At 41.0% G+C, this 17,013-nt stretch overlaps 1 protein-coding gene across 3 annotated transcripts in view; it reads right to left on the minus strand.

The window, feature by feature from the left end:
• KIF5A (kinesin family member 5A) overlaps positions 1-17,013 on the minus strand; it is a 150,811-nt gene that overhangs the window by 82,504 nt on the left and 51,294 nt on the right. For all 3 annotated transcript variants that reach the window (XM_073663305.1, XM_073663303.1, XM_073663306.1), the window contains exons 2-6: positions 8,903-8,990; positions 8,066-8,139; positions 7,522-7,626; positions 4,377-4,425; positions 1,063-1,118 (exon numbers count right to left, since the gene is read on the minus strand). In XM_073663305.1, the coding sequence (XP_073519406.1) occupies positions 1,063-1,118; positions 4,377-4,425; positions 7,522-7,626; positions 8,066-8,139; positions 8,903-8,990 (372 nt within the window). The remainder of the gene's footprint in view (positions 1-1,062; positions 1,119-4,376; positions 4,426-7,521; positions 7,627-8,065; positions 8,140-8,902; positions 8,991-17,013) is intronic.

Raw genomic sequence — 17,013 nt, forward strand, 5'->3', positions numbered from 1 at the left:
ACATGGCACTTGCTCTGATCTGTGCCTTATCTAATAACAGTGAAATTTCTACGACATTAAACTGCTGCTTCCTCGTATTGAAGAGTCTCAGCACGTTCTGTATCATGCAGATTCAGACTGTCTCCCCTGCCTCCTGCTTGTGATAACTTTCTCCGTCAGCTCCTACAAGGAGGAGGCAGGTAGAACAGAGTGAAGGATACAATGGACATTTTAGAAACTGTAACTATAGAGATACAGACAGGCAGTTTGAGTCAGTGGAGTTTTCATTGTATGGAGTTATTATATTACTGATCTTTTGTATAATACATAAATGATATCACTCAGCTGTATGGGAAGACACACAGGAACAAGGAGGGTGGAGATTGGTAGTTAGAGGGGGGAGTCTGATAAATTCCAGGAGGAATTTGAGAGTTGATGATGCCATCTTGTGGTTTACAGGAAGTCAGAGTCTGACCAGGTAGTCAGACTGGAGATCAAATGACATTGCTGTCCATAATGAAGAGTTCAAAATGTATGCATGCAACTGAGCTGTAACAAACACCAAGAATATTGCTTGTAGGTGAGCATCATATGTGCAAACTCTTTTCTGGAGTGCTTCTTTAATACACTGTGTCCCTAATGCATCTCATTACAATGTAATTTAAATAGTACATTTACCTTTGGTGAGCTAATAAATAAGCTATACCCTTATTAAATAAGTGTTGTCTAATAATAGTGGAATTGCGCACTGTGGCCATACAATACTCTGTCTATGGACCAGCAAACAGAGGCTGTCAGTCTGCTAACAGCTGTAGAAAGCTATGGTAAATATAATTTCCATACTTTATTATCGGACAATGCATACTACTTTTCTTATTGTGTTTGCTACTTTAGGAGCATAATATAACACAAGGAAATGTTGTATATGAGATTCCATAAGATAAAAAAATCTCTGACGCTAAGAATGCAGAGGTCATAAGGTAATACTTCCAAAGACATAGTTATACAGATTAAAGAAAAATGCAATATTTGTTGCTAATCTTATGGACCCAACAAGATAAAAAACATAGTGTCCGCTCTCACCTTGACAAATGGCACGCGGTTCTTGTCTTCATGCACCGAGAGGTTTGTTTTAGACACTAGAAAAGGAAGGAGAATAAATTGATTTACAATAGCTTTAAAAGGAAAATCAATACTGCCAAATAATTTACTCAACTATTTTTACTCACACACTAAAAATACAGAATATATGAAAGAACAAACAGAGTACAGATGTACTTAAAGGGGTATTCCAGCCACAACAAGGACAGGTGTGAACTAAGGGATCTTTGGGTCCCATTGCTGGAACCCTAACTGATCACCGATGTGCTTTATTCTTCCCTGGCTCTTGTCTGGCCGCAAAGCTAAGGCTGAGAGAAGTTGAATGGGGAGGAAGGTGGCACTCCATTCATTTGTGACATTGAAGATACCCAAGCGATATTGCACTGTCTTTTATTGGCCGTCTTTAATAGTGTCACAATATTAAAAAGGGCGACAGGGAGCATGTGTGACCTATGGCTCCATTCAAGTCTATGACACTGAAGATTTGTGACCAGCCGTCCAGGGAGCATGTGTGACCTGCGGCTCCATTCAAGTCTATGACACTGAAGATTTGTGACCAGCCGTCCAGGGAGCATGTGTGACCTGCGGCTCTATTCAAGTCTATGACACTGAAGATTTGTGACCAGCCGTCCAGGGAGCATGTGTGACCTGCGGCTCCATTCAAGTCTATGACACTGAAGATTTGTGACCAGCCGTCCAGGGAGCATGTGTGAACTGCGGCTCCATTCAAGTCTATGACACTGAAGATTTGTGATCAGCCGTTCCATTCAACTCCTCTAGGTCGTGGTCTTGCCAGGGAAGAAAAGGTGCACAAGTGCAAAATTCTGGTGATTGATGGAGACTTACACTCTTCTAACAGTTATAATCTATCCACTGGATAGGTGATAATTTGTTGGAGCCAAAAAAATACCCTTAGAAATGGAATAAATGGGTTAATTGTGCGCTGCTGGTATTAAAGATGGAAAAAGAAGAATGATATCCAGGAAAGCAGTGTATTACTCAACGCGTTTCAAACTTCATCAGGAAAGCACACTGTGGTTTGTCCTGATGAAGAAGTTTGGAACTTCGAAACGCGTTGACTAACACACATGGATATTGTTCTTCTTTTCCATCTTTAATACCGGCAGCGCAGAATTAACCCATTTATTCCATTTCTATAGGTATTTTTTTTAGCTCTAACAAATTATCATCTATCCAGTGCATTACACATACAGACCCTATGGACACCCTTTCGGATAAAAGATACTGACCCTCTATTTTACCCTTGGCTACCCTAAAAATATAACACTACAGAACAAGATACAAAGTGCAAAACCCTTGAGAATATAATTCCATATATTACATTTCCAAACTGTGGGTGGGGAGCTTCAGATTTCTAAAATTAAAAAAAACAACAAATACCCAGCCTTCCTAGAACATGGGGCTGATAAAGAAACTAGTACATGGGATAGATCGGGAATCTTGGAATGTAAAAAGTAGGATGACAATCTCTGAGCTGCGATGTCAGCCAAACAGAAGGAACTCAGAAAGGACTGAAGAACACAGAATCCCATTCTACCACACTGGGTCTCATACTTTTAAGCTCCAAATAGGGTCATTCCCCTTACAACATGTGCTATCTAGCATTGGTCATTCAACTCAAAATGTAAGAGACTTGCAATATACTCATCGTACATACACTTGTTATTGTGATAACACTGGCAAAACTCTTATTTCCTACAGAATTGGATGTGACACCGTCTTGGAACCAGTCTAGGCATCAGACTAGAGAAGTGCACCCTCACAGTCTGAAGCGAGTGACAGGTCATAATCCAGAATGAATGCACTAATTTGATCCTCTAATGAGGAAGATGTTCGCACATTCTACCTGAATGTATAATCAGCTAATAATTACTCATTTGCATACACGTGCCATGCCTTGTAATAAATGAGACTGCAGGATATATGGGGTCGGGTTAGCTGCTGGCAGCTCTCTATCTGTGTAACCCATGGATTTGTTAGCTTATATAACTGTATAAACCAAGGATTTGGGCACAATAGGATGAGATTCACACTAATATTATTTTTTTATACTTTTTTTGCAGAACTGATTAGATAATACATAATGGTTGTACAAACAGGACTTCCTAGATTTAGACTACAGATTTTGGATCCATACATGCTACCTTGATGTTGTTCTCTAGGATCTAGGTTCTGTTATCTGACGATGAATGGTTCTGGTACTTCTGCATCATTTGGACTATCCTCCAGGACCAATCCATTGCTCTACTGACCTATTCATCCACTCTCTACACCTCATTTTCTCTATTGCAAAATATATAAGAAATCATTATTCAATATTCTTGTCACCTTTCAGAGACTCCTCACTGTTATTCACATGTGAAAAAGCAATGTAAGGCTATGTGCCCACGATACAGAAATGCTCCAGATTTTTCCTGAGCGTTTCTGCATCTCCCCTGGCAGAAAAAACGCATGCGGATTGTACATGCGGATTGTACATGCGTTTTTCCTGCCAGGGACAAGCGGATGTGAACCGTTCTTCACATGCATTTCCCCATGCGGATTGATGGAAAGTGCTTGTGACAACTAGGTCACACTATATAAATCCATGCAAACAGCATGGATTTATATAGTGTGACCCGAGAGAGTGGTTAAAAATAAAAAAATAAATGTATACTTACCCTCCGATGGCCCCCGGTGTCCTGCTCACTCCGTTCTCCCTTGCCAGCCGAGTTGGATTGAAAGACCTGCCGACGTCAGCGTCGCGTGACCCGTCACATGACTCTGACGTCAGCGCAGGTCCTTCATTCCACCCGAAGTGCCGGGAAGCAAGGAGGAGCATTTATTTTTTATTTTATTCTTTTTTTACAGATTTTTTAATGGTACCTGGGTGTGGATGAGACTTTCCTCTCCACTACACCCGGGTACCATCCGCACATTAGAACGCGCCAATTACGCAAGTACAGATGCAGTCTTGCAGAATTGGCGCATTCTAATGCAAGTCAATGGCGGCGAAGACGCAGCACTTCCGCAAAATAATTGGTAGTGCTGCGTTTTTTTCCGCAATGATAATCCGCAGCGGAAATTTCCGCAGCATGTGCACAGCAAATGCGGATTATCATTGGGGAACATTGCTGCCCTCTACCATGCGTTTTTAATGCGTTTCCGCAGCTGCAAAAGCGCTGCAGAAACGCATTAAAAACGCATCGTGGGCACACAGCCTAATACTATCTACAACATAATAAGTTACTTTTATTTTACCAATCTAGCTGCCTCAGCTCTATAAAACTACTTACCATCCAGGAGATCTCTGATTTTATCCAGGTAAATCTCAAAATAGGACACCTGAAGAAAGAACAAATACCACCATTAGAATTGAAGTGTTATAATCTTAAAAAACTGTCTACCCCTTGAAACACATAACAATGTAATCAATCCTAAGAAAATACTCCCAGAACATTGGCAAACTTCAAGGAACCAACCCAACCATGCCGAAACCCACTAGAAGAAAGTAGGTTTGGCAGTATCCATGTACAGAGTAAAGCAGAAGCAGCTCCTGGTTGATTGGATTTTAACAAATGTCATCAAGTTTCGGTTGGATTTTGAATCTGTATGCTATGGGTCCGTGTGGTGGAACCTCTGTGCTTCGGTGCAAGGAGGGACCAGAGGGGCGTAACTAAGTGCCTACTCGGACAGACCCAGGTCACACGGCGGCTTAGTCGACTCCGTGAACCGGGGAGGGACTGGGCAGGTGAACCAGGTGCCACTCTGGGACCGACCTTGTGTGAGAGCAGGTGACTCCCACGGGTCAGATGGCAGGAACTGACCGGTACAGCGGATGAGCACGGCAGGAAGGCTGACAGGTGGTCCGGGTAGATAAGCAGGCTGGTTCGGCAGATAGCCAGACGGGTGCTCCGGGTGGGCAAGCAGGCGGGCACCGCAGGTAACTGGTAGGTGCTACTGGTAGGCTGGCTGGCGGGCACGACAGGTAACAGGCAGGTGCTCCAGGAAGGCAGACTGCGGGCACGGCAGGTGCTCCAGGTAGGCTGGCTGGTGGGCACAACACGTTACAGGCATGTGCTCCAGGTAGGCAGGCTTGTGGGTGGGCACGACAGGTAACAGGCAGGTTCTCCAGGTAGGCTGGCTGGCGGGCACGACAGGTAACAGGCAGGTGCTCCAGGAAGGCAGGCTGGTGGGCACGGCAGGTTACAGGCAGGTGCTCCAGGTAGTCTGGCTGGTGGGAACGACAGGTAACAGGCAGGTGCTCCAGGTAGGCAGGCAGGTGCGCACGACAGGTAACAGGCAGATGCTCCAGGTAGGCTGGCTGGCAGGCACGACAGGTAACTGGCAGGTAAACGGGCTGGACTGTAAGACAGACTGGCGGGCCGTACTGTTAGACAGACTGGCGGGCTGGACTGACAGACAGACTGGCGGGACCTGAGGGCTGAAGCAAGTGTTAGCCCACGGAACAACAACCTTGCACAGGCACCTCAGTTTTGGAGGAGGTGCCTTATATAGGAGAAGTCCTGACTCTATAGGACGGCGCGCGTGGCCCCTTTAAGAGGGAGGGAGCGCGCCCTAAGCACAGTGCCTGGGAAGCTGCATGCGGTGCGCGCCACAGCAGCAGGGGAGCCGGAAGACGTCGGACCAAGACCGCGGCGGTGAGGGGAATGGCGTCTCTGCCTGGCAGGAGGCAGAGACGCCGATGCTTCACTGTAACATATTTTCTGTGGATTTTCACATTAAATTTCACCCTCTGCAATGTACTGGGTAAAGTCTGTGGTAAATCCACTGCTTGTGAACGTATCCTGAAAGGAGATGTCCTCTACTTAGATATTGATGACATATTCTACAGCCATGGTCGAAAGTGTTGGCACCCTTGAAATTGTTCCAGAAAAGTACGTATTTCTCACAGAAAATTATTGCAATTACACGTTTGTTATGCACATTTTTATTTAAGTTGTTTACTCACAATTTTGGAAAGGTGCCAAAAATGTTGGGGGTTGAGTGAAATTATTTCCAATTTGCCTTTTTTTTCTCTGTTTTTTTTTTGTGTTGTTCCAATACACACAAAGGAAACAAACAAGTATATAACAAAACATGTGTAATTGCAATTATTTTCTGGGAGAAATACTTCATTTTCTGGAACAATTTCAAGGCCGATAGCACTTTCAGCCATGACTGTATACCCATAATAGTATTGACAGTCTGCTCTCTCCACTACTGTGTGATGATATGTGCTTGAACACAGCAGACCTGAGTGTGATTATCTGACAGCTTTTGGCTCTATTCTCTATCAGTCTCATTACAAATACTAGTACCTCTTCTCTCATAGTGCTGTCAGCTGATAAACAGGCAACCACATACAAGGGGAACAAGAACATGCCACCATTATAGCTTAGACCAGGCTCTGTGTAAGACATAGTGACAACGCATTCAGTGTTGGGGAGGGGCAGTACAGCAGACTTGCCAACAATACACTTGCTTTGTTGATGTTAATGTGTATTTGGTCCTGTCAATAAAAGCTCATTTCAGTTTGAAAGGAGAAATATAATTGCTTATAATAGGACTCCATTTCTACATTGCTGCCCTTCCACCCACAAATAATATTAGATATGTGAGCTGAAAGCCTGCAGTTAATCACACTTAGCTCTGCTGTGCTCCAGCATGTCATCACCCTGCAGTGAGGCGAGCTGACAGTTTGTCAATGCTACAGTGGGGGCGTGTTCTTCTTTCCCCAATGTGTTGCTCCCTGCTGATGATTGGTCAGTGTCAAAGAGAGGAAGAAGTACACACCCCCAGTGAAATCTATCTGGTAATGCCCACTTAGATTTAAAAAATTAACTGTTTCAGTGCCAAATACTTTGATTTCTAATATCTCTGCAACAAAGAGGCAAAATAAAAAAAATGTTTTATTCTGCCATTTCCATCATGTGTCCAGTTCAAAATGAAAAATTTGGCGAAAGGTCCTCTTTAAAGGAACACAGAGCTGCTGTACCTGAGAACGGCCACTATACAGTGTATGGATCTGCGCTGGTTAAGCTCCATATACACTGGTTATATCTAGCCACCACTGGAACTGCAAACAGCTGATCGGTAGGGGTGTCGGATGTTGATCACCATCAATATGATATTAATAACCTGTTCTAAGGAAGGACCATCCATATTTAAGTAATAGATGACACATTTAAGGTAATTGAATGCTAAAAAATTATATTTTAGGTGTTCCTATTAAAAACTACCTGAATGCATCAGCAGGCTAGTAGTGATGAGTATCAGACATCAATTGTAGGGTCTACTGAAACACCAGAAAGGACCTGGGTGTAATACTCCACATGTCTCTTCTGCAATGTTTTCATATAGAATATGATTCTTTATTTTAGAAACGAGAACATAAAGTAATATAAAGTTTAGTTACTCATGTGCAAAGTAGTTTTTTACCTTTATATGGAATTCCAAGTTCTCATCCATGGAATAGATGTGGTTAAAAATATCCCTAGCGATCCTGGGTATTATTCCCATCATCTGAGGATCATGGAGCTTTCCCTGAGGAAAAGTAGAAAATAACAGTCTGCATCTTACAGTTCAGACATGACAAAATATTTATAAAGAGCCCTTCCTTTTTTGATATGCATTTGCTAGAAGTTTCATTAGAACTGAAAATTAACAGCCTGATTCTTCAAGGTGTTAGAATCTGGCGTAAACCATCTTGAAATGTCTTAAAACCTTTGCGCCTTTTGACATTCTGACACCAATCCTGGGATGGGACGGGATGCGTCAAAGCCCACCCAGTAGTAAATTCATTAAAATTTACACCAGAAATGTATTCCAGTACCTGATCAGATTTACATTTTAGATATAAGATGCGCCTAATTCATTTAGCATTGTGCACCTCTTAATGAATTGGTGGTGCCTTCATTACGACTGGGATGCAAAAACCCAAATCTTGAAGAATAGGGCCATAAAACTTTACTCAAATACTTACCTCCATGGTGTGGGTCTTTCCAGAAGCTGTTTGCCCATAGGCAAAGATGGTTCCATTATATCCGGCCAGCACATCTGTAGGGAAAAGGAAACATCTAAGTACAGAAATGTTATTTAATTTTTGTATGGTTGATTTCCATATTAAACTAGGTAACTATCCCTTCGTCATTAAAGGTAATCTGTCAGCAAGCTCAACGCCACCCCACCCCTCTCCACATGCCCACCCTCCCAAACCTTTATATGGGCATGTAAGTCAGTGAAAGATGATCGCATTGGTGCTTTTATATCTACTATCCGTTGCCTGAATTTGGAGAAATCTATGAATTTCACAATATGCAAATAAGGCATTAAGTGCTTTGTCACGCCCCCGGGGCAATTAACGAAACTTTATGAGTGATAGCTTAATCTAGCACCTGAGTAGGTTACCGCTATCCTCGCTTCTGTGCACTAAGGTGCCTTGCTCAGGCCGACGCCGTCAGCGCTCCATTGTGCATACACCGCCCACCCAAGCAGTATGAGCAGAAGGAGGACACTTGGCAAGTCCAGGTTAGGGGGCTGGTCTTTCTGACAGATTCCCTTTAAAAGAGGTTGTAAATAGGGCAGAACTTTACTGCAATTACATCATGGGTGAAACATTTTATTAGGGTATCATGAGGATAATATGAAGTTCCACTAGTTCAACATTCTTAGGGCAAATCAGATAGACATTGACATAAAGCAAAAATGTAATGGTGACTAGTGTCACATCTACTCTTCTGAACTTGTACCCTAATTCTGAATGTTGTAAGACCCATGGCTGAAAAGTAGACACAAAGCGTAGCACGCACAAAAGATTTACCTTTAACAATTTGCATAGCACAAGCATGGTAGACTTGCTCCTGAGTCGTATTTGGTGGAAACACGCGATCAAAAGCGTAAGGTTTTCCCTAGAATATAAAAAAAAAATACTTTTTTATGGAAATATATCATTAAAATTACATTTTTTACAAGATTTTTTTTATCAGTTGCATATGTATTATCTTCCAAAACAATATTACGACCTAAAAAATATAATTATGTAATAATTTCATCATAATAAGTCTTCCTGAAAGAACAGGAAGTATGATTCTAAAATGGCACCAGTGGCCTGTGTGAGAATGGCAAGTTTTATACATTTTTAAAAAGCAGATTGTGATATGAAAAAAAAAAAACATTGCCAAAAAAACACATTTACCATAAAACCCCGATTTAAACAAATTTTTTGGTGATAGATCCCTGTAAGGTGGCCATAAACATCAGATGAATATCAGCCAAACATAAGGGACCAGATAACTACTAAATTTGTGTCCCAACTGTACCCCAAAGGCTCACGTTGAAATCACACATGTTTCATGCTTTTGTCTGGTAGCTGAATACATGCAATATAGAAAGTCTGGCGGATGTCTCTACCGCTCCCATGGAACATCCTAGGTTCATTATGAAAGCTTCTCGTTCTTTTCCATTAAGCTTGTTCTTCATTTTCCCATTCTTTGATATTAATTACTACGCATCATGTTCAAAGAGGAATGTCTGTTAATTACCTCGATCAATAATTACCAAAAATATGAGACAAGCAATGCTCCCAAATGACCTGAGATCTGAGAGAATTTAATTAATCATTAATCATGAAAGAAATAAAATACTGAGCTGCTAAGAAAGAGAAAAATACGAGGCTAGAACGGATTCTCATGTCTGACATTCATGGTCTGAGTGCAGACTACGATGTCCAAACTTCCCACGGGTCTGAACTCAACAGTCTCACATACTGTATGCCTAAAACTGAAACAAGCCTAAAGCTTTGTTCACACTTGTGTTGTGGAGTCCCTTGACAACATAGGCCATAATAGTCTGCTGGATAAGTAATATGTGGGACTAAATGGCTTATAATAGGGTCTGTTGGGATGTGACAGTGTTCATCATTCTGGCAAGAAAAATAGCTATTAGAGATGGGCGAATTTATTGGAGTGGACTTGAATTCTACTCCAAATCCGTATTCTCCATAGTACAGATTTTCTGTAATTCAATCCACGTGAATTCCGCAATAATGGAGGCCTGCTGTGACAAAAGGTTAAAAAACAAAACATTACCTAACCACTATATAAGCCTTGGGACCTCTTCATAACACAGTTGCGTGCTGGTGTCTTCACCCTAGAACAGGACTTTACATTAACCCGTAACCAGGTCTCTGAAGTCATGGCACGTTGAATCGTCACAATGCGCCGTGCCCTCGTAGGCCTTGTCGCAGACAGAAGTCCTGTTGTAGAGTGAAGACGCCAGGGCCTGGAGGTCAAGACAAATCATAACAACGTGACTCCATGACGCACCCTGACCTCCCAGATTTGCTTGCAGCCAGAAGCTCTATTCCAGAATAAAGACACCGATGCGCGTATACAGAAAGAAGAGGTCCTGAGGACCAGACAGGCAGGCAGCGGGTATCAGAGACAGCGAGGTGAGAGGTGAAGTATTAAGTCTTTTTTATTTTTTGCATGTTACGCCTATTATGGTCTGAGGTCTGGACATTCAATTCGTGGAGAATAATTTTGCTGTGAACCGAATTTCGCAGTAAAATCCACGTAATTCAGCAAATTCAAGTCTCGCCAGATCCGCTCATCTGTAATAGCTGGGCAAACTGAAGTGCTAAATCAGTATGGGGGATCTAGCACAAATGTGAAAGGAATAACAACGTTGTGAATCACATAGGGAACAAAAAAATCTATTTTTCTATTTTTTTTTTCCTTATTTTACTGAACATATTTTTGAAAGAATAATTAAGGTGAAAATCCCTGTTTTGCTCCGTTCAATTAAAAAAATCACATAAGTATCGTCTATATTTCTATTTTATTTTTTAAAATAAAAATCATATTAAAGGAGTTGTTCCGGACTAATATATTAATGATCACTATCGGAGTAAATAGTAGCAGATTTGTAGGGGTGCTGAATGTCGGACCCCCACCGACCTCATATCGATGACATATCCTAAGAATAGGTTCTCAATATGTAACCAAAGAAAAGTTATTGTGACCGAACATCTGCAGGAAAAGTAACTGAGACACAGTAGTAGAGAGCGCTCCAATCTGTGCTCTGGAAGCGGAAATCTGGAAAGTAAACTGGATGTGCAAAAGACTGAACAAAGCCTTGAAGAATAAAAAAAACACTTATACAGCCAGCTTGTTAATATGATTGGTTCTTCTGGAAAAAGCCATGAGCTGTAATCATCAGACATAGTCATTACCGCTAGGTTTTCTTTGCCTTAATACTGGAAAACTAAACAAACTTGATGGATGACAGTGTAGAGAGGGTTGGACAAATCCTTCAAGCCAAGTAGACAAAATGCAAGAAATTAAATTGTATCCTTAAAGAGTAACCGTCATTTTCATTTTTATTTCAGAAATCAATAGTACACATGAAAATAAGCAACTTTGTAATATATCTTATCTGAGAAATCTGCTTCTTTTTCTGCCAGAACTGATCTTTCATTTTCAAAATTCTCAATTCCCAGGTAAAATATGTATTCAGTGAAGACAGATTCTTACATTACCGAGATTGGAGATGGCAGCTGCTAATGATAAGATTCTATGACGACAGGAGGAAGGAGAAGCTCTGCCTCCAGCTCCTCCCTTCTCCTGTCTACAGAGAATCTTATCAGAACTAAATATCATCTCCGATCTCAGTGATGTAATAATCTGTCCTCACTGAATCAGATTTTACCTGGGAATTAATAATTTTGAAAATGAATCATCAGTTCTGGCAGAAAAAGAAACAAATTTCTCTGATAAGATTATTATAAGTTTCTTATTCATGTGTACTATTGATTTATAAAATGAAAATGAAAACTACAGTTACTTTTTTAAGAGTGGCCAATTTTTTATTGCCGCTGCTTCCTTGAGTATTTTGTGTGTTTTTTGGTTTGTTTAAATCCGCCACATGGTTCAAAAAGATATGGACCTTTTCCTTGGTGTAAATTTTTAGGGTCTTTGTCAAGGAGGCGTTGCTCACAGGGTAATATTGCCAAGGAGCCTAAAGACATGCCACCAAAGAATCTTGTGAGCCACGTCCCATTGTAAAGACCATAAAAATTAGTACTAAGTAAAAAGGCCCATATCAGTGGAACCATATGGTGGATTTAAGAAAAATAAAAAAAACTGATCAGTACGGGAAGCAGAGGAAACAAAATAAAAACAAAAACTACTGACTTCTGACCTGGAGACAGGTCCTCTTCAAAGTGAACCTGACAGCTGATACTTACATGTATCAGGGACTGGCTGTATGATCGCTGCCAGGTATGTTTTTCTCTGAAACACTGCGGCATTTTAGAGAAAAACATACTTTAAAAGCCAAAGAGACCTGTCAATGTAGGACGTGGGTGCAGAGAAGACATGGGGGATCCGCCTGCCCAATTACCCCCCAGGGCTGCTTGGTCCCCGACGGCTTCTCCGTACCCGCTTTCCTGGATTTACAGGTCTCTGTCTACATGTGCATGTAACCTGTCAATCCAAGGCAACGGGAGAGAAGAAGCCGACGGGGACCCAGTGCTGCTCAGACGACTGCAGCGTTTCAGAGTCAAACATACCTGACTGAGATCATACAGCCATTGTCTGATATATGGTGCCCATGGATCGGGCAGCATGTATCACCTGTCAGGTTCACTTTAAAAGTGAAGAAATATTTCCCATCAATGAACGAAACTTATAAGAAAATTGAAACCAATGTTGCACATTACTGATCACACTGTCATTTTGGCTTCTGTGACACATCCTCTAGCATTTTTGAGAAAAATAAATGCATGGAATAAAAGCAAACATGCACTAGTAAACTGATAAAAATCAACACTCTACTGAAGAGGTCACACCAAAAGAAAATAGAAATGAACTAAAAACAATTAAAAAGAACAACACAAATATAAATAAAACAATGGAGGTTCAGACCATGATCAACTGATCTCTTTACACAATGTAAAGCTCGGCCCTATCAGTCTAGTCAAAAGGAAAAAAGGGTTTTGTACTGTGTTAGCCAGTTGGAAAAACAATTGATTGCTCTCAGTAAGGGATCAATCTTTGTTTAACTGGCTAATACAGCCCGGTAACCTTTTTTATGCTGACTAAATGGCGTCTTCCTGAATGTACTGCACACATGTGGCACTAAAAGCTTTTCGGTATATAATTTTAATTCTCTATAAACCTAGGGCAACCTAGGGCACACCATGTAATATGCTGTTCATATCTTGTCAGAGTAGAACCGTATTGTAAGTCATATAAATTCAAAATGAATGTATCAAAAAAGTAAATTGCAGAAGCACCATAAACCGCTAAATATGCCTTGCAATGCCACACTAATAATATTAATAAAAATAATTTTATTTCTATAGCGCCAACATATTCCACAGCACTTTACAATTGAGCAGTACAAACAATAAAGACAATACAAAGTAACAAGTAGTTCTACAGTTACAGGAGGAGTGAGGGTCTTGCTCACAAGCTTAGAATCTATGAAGAAATATGGGGGGACACAATCGGTAGAACGTGCTCATTATGTATGGTCCAGCCATCTTTATAATAAATAGGGCATTGCAAATAAGTTCCATAAGCCGGTCATCAGCCGGTATCTGTCTAGGTAAGTTACCAAGTGCTATTGGGTGCATGGAGGATGTGGAGACAGATGAGTAGGAGATACCAGGTTCTGAGTAAAAATTAGAAATAGGGAACAGGGGAGAGTTAAATTGGTAAAAGCCATTACAGTACTATCCTCTCTAAACATATATTTGCATGGCTGTATGCTTTATTTAAGATACTTGTTAACACTAGGTATAACTAAATGAGCATGAAAATTATTTAAAAGGGGTCTTTCCTCCTTTTTAAAAGGGTTGTCCCACCATAACTGTCAACGGAAACTACTGTAAGCTGCCTCGGCTTATGAAAGCCACAGACAACTAAGATTTTATTTACAGGGCAAGTCATGCCAACTCTACATTAGCCTATGGCTGGCCATGTATTATTACATGAGAACTATTCAAATAAATAGACGACCAAGATCCACCAGAGCAAGAGCTACTGGTATTCAGAGTTAGGGCCCACTTGGTGAGATGGATCCACTAAGCCACAGACCGAGGGTGATGACACAGCTACAATGACCTGGACGGGCTCTGCTGTACTGCAAGCAAGAGCAAAACATAGTGAAAGCCACAAAGCCAGAGTGCAGACATACACAGGATAGCAGATGAAGGGTTAAACAGAAAGTCTGAACCAGGATGTACATTGAGGAATCCACAGGAGTTAGCGTTGATGTTTGCCGCATAATTTCAACAGTCTCTAAATAACAGTTCGTAACGCATACAGCTGATGATGAGCAGTACATGCAAGTTGCACAAACCACAGGAGTTTGCAGAGATGATTGCAGCTGAAGGAACTGGATGGTGGCAAACTGTGAGACAAACAGCAACAGAAAAAAACACTGACTAAATGCTCAGACATCACTTGTGTCTAAGTTTACTTTAACAGGTATGGATTGATGATGTCAGTGAGGTTTTCCAAGCAGCTTGTGAAATATGGAGTACAGCAAAGGGCTGTGGCCATATGAAAAGTGAGCAAAGCTCAACCCTGGAAGTGTGTAACACTCAGGCATAGGGAATTAGGTTGTTTTAGTGAACACCTTAAGCTCATACAATTTGAAAGAATTAAATTAGGAGAGTTAAATGGGCTCCCTTAAGCTGAGAAGCCTTTATGACTTTTTATAGGCAGGTCTAAATTATAGGCATGATTATATTTTTTTTATAACTATAGACATTTCAGTAAATGTTGATTCACAGCTTTATCAATGTGTGTTTTGGTGGTATCCATAGACCCATATGATATGAACTTGATTTGGACAAATAATAGTCCTGACTCTCTTCCAACAGATGATATTGTGGAACGGGATGAGATTTTAATAGATATAAAGATGACATTTAAAAACAAAAAAACCTTATACTACAGCTTTGTAATAAGGAGGGATCTCCACACCATTTTTTGCCATTTTATAAATGCTATGAATATGAAATGCTCTTAGATAGCTGATCACTTTGAAAACAAGTGGGATAGCTGACAGTAATGCTTTTATGTCATCATTTTATGTATACTAACAAATTCCGGATTTGAAAGTATGTCATTTAATATACCTCCAATTCTATCAAACATGCCGCTGATGTCTGAGATTCTGTAAAACCTTGTCATTTTATGGAATATGTACTATTCAACGATGGCCGCCAAGAATTAGCAATGCCATTTAGGATTAAACAATAAAATAAAATAATGTTGCTATTGTGCTAACCAGATTGTTGCAATTCCTACAAATGGAGGATCCTGTCCACTGAGAGTAATCTCTGGATGTGCCGATGTATGTAACCAATTACATTAGTATCCAAAGGGGAAAATATGTCATCTGTTATTCTCATACTCCATGCAATGTTGTTTTTTTTCCTTTTGTCACAGCAGAGATTTCCAGGGGACCAATTTACGAAAACATCTTGCCGGATCCTTATTTTATTAGAGCAAGAAAAAGCGCAGCAGCCCTTCTTCTTGGTGACACCCATACTATTGTATTATATATGGGTAATCCTATTGGCTTTTTTTTCTTTTTTTTTCTTTAGCTCTAGGTTAAGTTATTACATTAAAAATCTTGGGGGATCTGTGTGCCTTAATTATAAATGTTACTTTTGCAGCTGCACAGAGCAGATGAACATTTTATAGAGCACAAGTGGTCTATAGGGGTGGAATTTGCATATAGCTGATTATGCTTCCTCGGGATGATGCTTCCATATTTTTCATCCTTGCTCACATTAATGCAGCTGATGAAGCTCGGTATTCCTCAAGGCTGTGGCTGCCTGTGATAAGAAAAATGCTCAGCCCGAGGAGCTGTCCAAGAGCTGAAATCTGTTTTCATTCTCCGCAGGGACCTAGCCATCCTGCCAGAATACTGCTGCTATTAAGACTGACAGTAAACACATTGGTTCCATATACTGTTCAATAATAATAATAATAATTTCTACTTTTACTGAAGATTTCTATTTAATATAACTGTTCTTCCCCCAGATATACAAGAAAGCAGTTAACACTGTAAGACTATGCATTTTCTTAATATTTTTACCATTGTGTGAGATAGGTGTGGAAAGATCAGGATCCTAATACCTCTCTTCACTGTAGGATAGCTGTTAATATGATTGCTGGTAGTCTAATATTTGGGACTCCCATCGTGAGAACTAAGGTCCCAAAGTCCATTCATTGACAATTTGAGCCTACCTGAGCACTATAGCACCCATTAAAGGGGATCTGTCACCAGATTTTGCTACCTCATCTGAAAGCAGCATAATGCAGAGGAAGAAACCCTGATTCCAGCGATGAATCACTTAGTTTACTGGGTGCAGCAGTTGTGACATAATCAGAGTTTTTAGATGTAGCACGTAATAGAGAAAAGAAAGTTACCCCCACCCCAACTCTCTGTGCACATTGCATATCGACAGTGAGCTACTTATCAAAGGAGGGGGCGTGGTCGGACCAGGGCTCACAGAAGCTGTAGTCCAGGCAGTGATAATCTCTTGGTGATAAAACATTCATTGTACTGAAACAACAGCACACAGCCTAAAAAGTGACACATCCCTGAAATCTGTGTCTCATAAACCTGCTGACAGATTGGAAGGGACTGTGGGCATCTACCCAATCCGTCAAACTAGGGGCACCCTAGACTATCCCTGTCTCACGTATAACCCCGGATGCTGGAGACGCCGTGGTCTCGGATCCTATGTTAATCCTTATCTGCTCCCTCACCCACCCAGTGAGATGTGAGGCCAAAGGGTATTGGAAAACACTAACCAGACAGACAGGGTTAAACAGACAGGGATAACAGAAAACTACAATCATACAAATACACTCACAAAACAGCAGAGTGGGAAACAAAGGAGGA

The sequence above is a fragment of the Phyllobates terribilis genome, unplaced genomic scaffold, assembly GCF_046119375.1.
Source record: "Phyllobates terribilis strain yellow unplaced genomic scaffold, ASM4611937v1 Scaffold_2__4_contigs__length_985480577, whole genome shotgun sequence".
Lineage (NCBI taxonomy): Eukaryota > Metazoa > Chordata > Amphibia > Anura > Dendrobatidae > Phyllobates > Phyllobates terribilis.